The sequence below is a fragment of the Strongylocentrotus purpuratus genome, unplaced genomic scaffold, assembly GCF_000002235.5.
Source record: "Strongylocentrotus purpuratus isolate Spur 01 unplaced genomic scaffold, Spur_5.0 spur5_scaffold_1, whole genome shotgun sequence".
NCBI lineage: Eukaryota > Metazoa > Echinodermata > Echinoidea > Camarodonta > Strongylocentrotidae > Strongylocentrotus > Strongylocentrotus purpuratus.
In genome coordinates, this window is record NW_022145594.1 from 41,758,883 (window position 1) to 41,766,435 (window position 7,553).

General features: G+C 38.9%; 1 protein-coding gene across 1 annotated transcript; it reads left to right on the forward strand.

Moving 5' to 3' along the window:
• The first annotated feature begins 1,562 nt into the window (after nucleotides 1-1,562).
• On the forward strand, nucleotides 1,563-6,085 carry LOC115921376 (pancreatic lipase-related protein 2-like). The gene is made up of 4 exons (XM_030978800.1): nucleotides 1,563-1,848; nucleotides 2,536-2,767; nucleotides 4,836-4,978; nucleotides 5,575-6,085. The coding sequence occupies exons 1-4, from the start codon at nucleotides 1,582-1,584 to the stop codon at nucleotides 5,872-5,874; spliced, it is 942 nt and encodes a 313-aa protein (XP_030834660.1). The 5' UTR covers nucleotides 1,563-1,581; the 3' UTR covers nucleotides 5,875-6,085.
• The last annotated feature ends 1,468 nt before the right edge of the window (nucleotides 6,086-7,553 follow it).

Here is a 7,553-nt window from a genome sequence, read left to right on the forward strand (position 1 = left end):
CCCCCCCCCTCCCCGGTGGATACTCTCAGTAACTGGTTTGAGTTTCACACCGGCGAGGACAAACCAGGACGGGTGTGAACCACTAGACCCTGCAGTGACTGGTCGAAGGATGTTCCGTATCGCCAATCGTCCTCAATGCTGTCACGGTGGCATGGTTTTCTGTTAGGGTTAGCTCTCTTATCTTTAGATTCTAAAGAGAACCTGAACCCCCGGCCCCCACTCAGAGGTCGGAATGACCGCATGCGTGTATGCTATATGGCACGGACGCCAAACCCCATGAGGTATTGTTATACCCGCATATACCTAGGTAGAACAGACATCACGGAATCCCGGCACGGAATGCCCTACCTTACATTTGGACTGCCCTGTCTCATATACAACACTTAATGTACGTGCAATTCACATTCTTACTATCAAAATACAAATATTCGTATAACAGGCCGTGAATGAAATAATTCGTATCGGCACTTTAAAGTATAAATGTGGTTACATTACGAAAATGGTCTATTATATTGTCGCACAATTAGCCTCATCTTGCATCACAAAACATATACTTGCAAGAGCGAATGACCCGGAAGCACATACATGACACGTCGGATCACCTCATAACCAACAAGAAAGTGTTGGCCAAGTAATGGACGTAAAAAGACGCCGGGAGATTCGATGTAGCTTCTTGAAAATCGGTTGTTGATCAGTTATAATTGTTTGTCTGAAATCTAACTGGGTCAGATGCGAGGATTATAATTGTAATTGAACGTATGAAAGGATTAGGAGATTTGGCTCGAAACATATATCAAACAAAAAAATTATAATCATTTCCATTACCGGTGTCCGGTATTACCATAAATATCACAATATTTTCCTGAGCCTCTAGGCAAATCATAATTATTTTCATTAGCGGTATCATCCTACCGACTTAGCTGTATAGGTCAAGTGCATTAACAGCCTTCAAAATATCTCTTAAAAAGCTTTATTTTGCAGGATAGTTGGAGGAAAAAGAGAAGAAAAAAATAATAAAACTCGTCAAAACTCCACTTGACTCGGGAAAGTTTTCTGAAATCCAAGATAGCGTCCATTTACCCGCCTTTATAAAAAATGGAAATAATTTCGGAAATATAGGTAATCTCAGGGGCGTACGCAGAGGGGGGGGGTTGGGGGTTCAAACACCCCCCCTTTGGTATTTTTATGTATGTAAACCCCCCTAAAAAAAACTAAACCCCCCCCCCCCCTTTGGGTTTTTTTTTTTTTTTTTTTTTATTAAAACAAAAACAAACAAAAAAAACAAAAAAATTATACCCACGGCTAACCATGAAGCAGGTATTTTCCCTTGCGGATTACAATGGAACCCAATTTGTGACCACTTGTAAAGAAAGACCACCTGTCTAAACAGGTCGTTCTGAGAAGTGTTCCCCTCTGAAATGCACAAAAGCTACATCTGCATGTGCATATAGATCACCTGCTTTTATACAGACCACATTTCTTGTCACCCTTGAGTAATCTTTATTTACAGATGTAATACTTATAAAGGAAATATTATCCTGCTGTCCCTCTTTCTAGCGCTCTGTAAAGTTTGCTACGACGATGTGGGTTGCTTTAGTCGAGTCTTTTTTTACCTGCCATCATCGACACCCGGACTCGCCGGCCAAGATCGGCACGACGTTCACTCTCTTCACCCGCTCGACCGCCGGCGACGTCGGAGTTGGAGAGTCGATGGACAGGAAAATTCCGTCAACGATTACAGCGTCGAAGTTCGATGCGAGGAGGGGTACGAAGATTCTGATACACGGCTGGAAGGGAAGTATGGAGGGATACAGGTGGACTGGTATGAGGGACGCTCTGCTTTTGAGGGTACGTGGAAGACAAGAGAATATTATTTTAACAGAAGTTGTTATGAGAAATTGTAATACTGTCATGTGCAGAAGTAATACATTGCTTCCACTCCATATATATATCCCCCCACTCTCTCTTTCTATCTCGTTATTTCTCCCTCACCCCTCTCCCTCCCCCTCTCTCTTGCTCTCTCTGTCTCTGTCGCTCTCTCTCTCTCTCTCTCTCTCTCCTCTTATTCCCACTCTCGATCTTCGTCCCTCTTCCTCTTCTCTTTCACCTCTAATATAATTTCTTTCTTGGTACCATCCTTTCCCACTCCCTCTTTAACTGCCGGTCTCTCCTTAATTTATTATTTTCCATTAATTTGAATTTATTTGTAGATATTCACGATCGCAAACTATATAAGTAATTAACTTTATCGGTTATTTCTATACCTTCTTTTACAACCAACAGAAATAAAGTTCGGATGACAAGAAGATGTGTCATAATCTTTATTTTTAACATTTAACAGTTGAAGCATCACAATCAGGCTATTGAATTTGCCTCTTATAGATTTTAAAAATAAATAATTTGCGATCTTGTGTAAAGTTTCCATGGTTGCGTCATGTGTTCTTTTTAAAGCAATACAGCCCTGAATGTTAATAAGGGCTGATATTTCGGTATTTTGACACTTTTCGCCACTTTTACCTTTATAAAAACACAAAGGAAGACGTCAACGTGATCATGGTCGACTGGTCTTTGGGTGCTCGAAGACAATACCCGACGTCGAGGGCCAACTCTCGCGTGGTCGGTCGCCAGGTCGCCAGGTTAATCGAAGCCCTCAATGTACACGACGGGGCTCTTTATATCGACGTCCATATCATTGGGCACAGCTTGGGCGCCCACATTGGGGGCTACGCAGGGTCATCCACCCACGAAATGATCGGAAGAATATCAGGTACATGATTTTTTTGTTTTAATTATTGTTATTATTTATTAGGCCAATCATTAAAGCACAATACAATTACATTTTGACAGATCATGCAATACATACAAAATACAAGAGGAAAGGGGAGGGAGCAGCGTGTGGGCCAGGACTCACAAAAGTGAAATTCAACACTATTACCCGGAGGTATGTGAGCCCTCACATGTTGCTCCCAAATCAACTTAAATATAAACATAACATTGTCACACACATAATATTGCACATTGTTTAAAAAAAAATCTTAACTCCTCCCTCCCTCCAAACACTAAGACTAAAATGACACATTTATTACATATCGCATATTCCTACAAATAAGGATATAATTCAGATGTACCAAGACAATTATAAATCATTATGATACAAGCAGCATTATATTAGAGTAATGAGGAATTAAACAGTTAGGAATCTGGTATCTTCAACAGGGTTGAGAAAAATCACATAATGCATCTAATAAAGACGCAGGATATAAAGCTTACAGTATGCAAGGGGCCTAGTATCAAAATGAAAGTGTATAAATGATGTAAAATACAAGTATAAAGAGAATATAAGTGTTATATAGGCCTGAAGAAAAAATGTCTATATTATCTGTGAGCCTATTAATATATAATAAAGAAGTAAGAGTAGTTATGTACAATACAATTGTTATATGTATAATGTTTGTACATTAAATCCAGCAAAGAGTGGCGCCCCCCTAAAAAGATAATAACAATGATAGTGGGCTTACCGACATTCTGGTAAAAAAAAAAATAAGATGCACCATCATGAAAACAAGTTTCAAGAGCCTTGTGAGTCACCAATTAAAATGTTTGATCATGACAATGACGCGTTATTACGTAATCTCAACATTTCTGTAGGAGTCAATAGCGCATTGATAATGCCCTTGAGTTGATTTTTCGGAAAACGGTTTGCATACCTGACTCTCAACATTTTGCCGGTCCGTTCATCATTCTGATACCATTTTCTTTATAATAATATCGAATATTTAGGAGCGCTAAAAACAATAAGTACCATAGCGCTTACAATGAAAAGAGGACAAAAAAGCACAGTACAGGGAGTATATCACATAGATCATTGGGGGAAAAGGTGAGTTTATCAGGAAAGTACTGACATAGTCTAAGAACCTGTCCCGAAATAGTCACTCAATTAGACCCATGTAACATTGGACCCTTAAAAAAATCGTAACTGAGCATTATTTTTTCTCAAGCCTATTCCGGTCCTTGCACGCTTCGTTCGCCCATAAGATGTACACTCTGGCGAAAGGTGTCTTGGATTCGATTACTTCTATATTATAAATATTTCCCCAAGAACATTGCGTGTATTCTGATTGTTGGTATTGTTGATATTATATGATATTAATTGCGGGGGGGGGGCATATAGCTTGAATTACTTAAAGCTATTTTTACATTCCATTTTCTTGTTACGTAATTATGCAAATCTGTTTCCTGATGCAATAGAGTACTAGTGAACTTCGCCTTTGTTGAAGCGGTACTCTCTAAAAAAAATCGAGTGATCACGGACGTCACTCCTCTGGAGAGTGAAAATGTAGTGAAAATAGAGTGAACATTCACTCTGTTCTTCTTAGAGAGCACTCTAAAATCAATCGATTTGCACTCCTAAACAAGTGATCACAGACGTCACTCCCAAGAAAGTGAAAATAGAGTGAAAATTCACTCTTTTTTTTAAAGAGAGTATTGCTAGTAGTATAGCATCCTCCGATGTCGGCGGCGCTCTCCACTTTGTATATCAATATGACAAACAGATGCTTCGGCCTCATACACGTAGGCCCCTATTGAAAGAAAATGGGAAATGGGGCCTTCATTAATTTGATATTAACTTACCCAATCTCTCACCCGCCTTCTCTCTCTCTCTCTCTGTCTCTCTCTCTCTCTCTGTCTGTGTCTCTCCTCTTTCTCTCTCTCCCCTCTCTCTTTTTCTCTCTCTCTCTCTCTTTTCTCTCTCTTTTCTCTCTCTCTTTTCTCTCTTTCTCTCTCTCTCTCTCTCTCTCTCTCTCTCTCTCTTTATATATATATCTTTATACCAGGTTTGGACCCTGCAGGCCCAGGGTTTGGCGGGAAACGGGTGAGGAACTTCTGTCGTCTAGACAAATCCGATGCAACTTTTGTTGACGTCATACACACTGACGGTGAACTGATCGCAATGGGAGGGCTTGGGCTCATGGATGAGGTAACTATGGAAACTATTGTAAAAGATGTTCCTCTTTTTTGTGATTAAAGAAGGGGAAATCAGAAAAGGGCTACATGACGTTAAACGTAGGTCTACTCATTTCTAATCTAATTTGGTAATACAGGGGTACTATCTCTACCCCCCCCCCTCATTTTCGCCTTCCCCCCGCCTCCCACCCATCAACTCTCTTTATCTATATCTCTACCTCTGTCTCTGTCTGTCTGTCTCTCTGTCTCTCTCTCTGTCTCTCTCTTTCTCTTTTTCTTTCTTTTCCCCTCTTTCCTACTTTTCCACGTTTTACGCCTTCCCCCCCCCCCCAAAAAAAAAAAAAAAACCAAAACCTGGGCGGGGGGCCAGGGGGCACATTATTTTCCGGGGAAAAAAAGAAGGATTTTCAGGATTTTTATTGACTTACCAACAGACCGACTTATTTGTTTGAGTCATTATTCAGGTCTCAAATTGAAAGGAATCTTTAGTGTATTCCCTGGGAATTTCAAGGGTAGAAACAAGGGCGGGTTGTGGTCTCCTAAGTTTGCCAGTATTTCCCTATATTCTCTGAACACTCAGTCGCTTCTTTGTCCTAAATCTTTTCACAGCTTGGCCACCAAGATTTCTACCCAAACGGAGGGACGGACATGCCCAATTGCTACTTCAGCATCATCTGCGACCATATGAAAGCCATTGCATACTACACTGAGAGCATCTCCAAAAGTACCCCATGCCGCTTCAGGCCCACCACTTGGGCACCTAAATGGGACAACTACAAGAAGGGAATACAAACCCGGGACTGTCGGAACATGGCTTGTCCCGATATGGGTTACACTGCAAGTCCCATTCATGACGAAGGCGTGTTTTATCTCAAAACAAATAAATATTATCCCTTCTGTCAAGGGTGATAGGCGATTTCAGGAAATTTACCACAAAATGGAAGTACGAAAGAAACAAATATCAAAACTCTTATGTACACTTTGTTTAAACGTTGTGATGAAGATCTGGGCCCTGTATTATAACGAGTTGATATCAATCGCAAATTATTTGCGATTGATATCAATCGCAGCTATGTACACAAGAGATAGGAGATTGCAAACTTGCGATTGATCGGAGGACTTACGATTGATTTGGATCAATCGCAACTCTTTGTAAGACGGTGCCCTGTAGATGCCTACTATTAAAATGATAAGAGATACATTATGTACATATAAAAGTAATTCCTACTTCTTTTCACCTTCGAATGTATCCACGGTCTCGCTCCGTCATTATTATCTGAACTCCTGGGACCCGTTTCACAAAGCCTTTTTTCAAAGACAAATGACAAAAATCAGTGACAAATCTGCTAATAGCCAATCAGAAGCAAGGATTTCAGTAGGTTATAACAAAAAATGTCATTTGTCTCCGACGACAAGTTTTGTGAAACGCCCTCTGCATACATGTAAATACCAGGCAGTTTTCCCGTGCTCCCTTCGCTCCTCTCAAGGGCATCATGCTACCAACCCTTGGTGACAGAGCATTCACAACTCCTGCATCAAAACTATGGAATAATCTACCCAGATTCGCAACCAGCACTTTTTAAATGCCTTCCAAAAATATCACAAAAGCTCACCTCTTCTGATAATAACATTATTGTAAAGTGCTTTGAATATTGTTGTTATGATTATTACCATTGTTATCATTATTGCTATTATTATTTCTTCTTCTTATTATTATTTTTATTATCATTATTTTTTGTCTTCATTTTAATATGCCGTGAATTCCTATTGTTTTTTGCCTGTTTATATTATCATATTTTGCTGTTGCTGTTATCATAAGTTAAAGAGCTGCATGCACTTCAAGTGTACGCTTACGCTGCAGCTCTTCTGCATTTTGCTATGTCAATCGTTCCCAACATTTTGTTGAACAAATAATATTCAATGACGGTGATTCACCACTATGTACAAAATGATCAGATTGTTACTGGTTATTATTGTATGAAAAATTGAGAAATCAATCAACCGAACCAAAATCAAATCAAATTATTATCATTATTATAACACAATGTTTTGTGTGTTTTTTCTGTTAAACTGCTACCTCAACATATTTCATTTAACCCATTGCTTACACTGGAACCGAGTGGCCCCTGTATTAAGCCTAGAGTAATGAATAAATTTAGTTGTCAATAGGTTAATGTGAAAATACAATTTTAAATATGTCAAGTGTAGTCAGTGTATCTTTTGTAATAATTGATCATTTTCTTCTTCTTTTTATCACCATTATCATTTTCTTTATTTTTTCCTTCGAGTCAGAGTTAGAGCCTCATCAGTAGAACAAAACCTGTGTGTAAGTAAAACCATTCAACCTAACTGACATTAAAAAATAAACATACAAAACTTTGGATACGTAAATTTGAATGATTTAGATGTAATTGAAAGTTGTTTCAAATTATAATTTAAACATATTTTCAGGGTAATAAGGATCAAAATAGAAACACGAAATTTAGGAAAATCAAAAACAAAGGCATTGGTAAATGGATAAAATGAATAAATGAATAAATTGATGAATGACTGATGAATAAATTAATAAATTGATGAATGACTGATGA

Coding starts and splice junctions, on each gene's coding strand:
- LOC115921376 (XM_030978800.1), top strand. CDS start 1,582: ATGTGGGTTGCTTTAGTCGAGTCTTTTTTTACCTGCCATCATCGACAC. Junction 1,849..2,535: donor GGGACGCTCTGCTTTTGAGG/GTACGTGGAAGA, acceptor AAAAACACAAAG/GAAGACGTCAACGTGATCAT. Junction 2,768..4,835: donor AATGATCGGAAGAATATCAG/GTACATGATTTT, acceptor TCTTTATACCAG/GTTTGGACCCTGCAGGCCCA.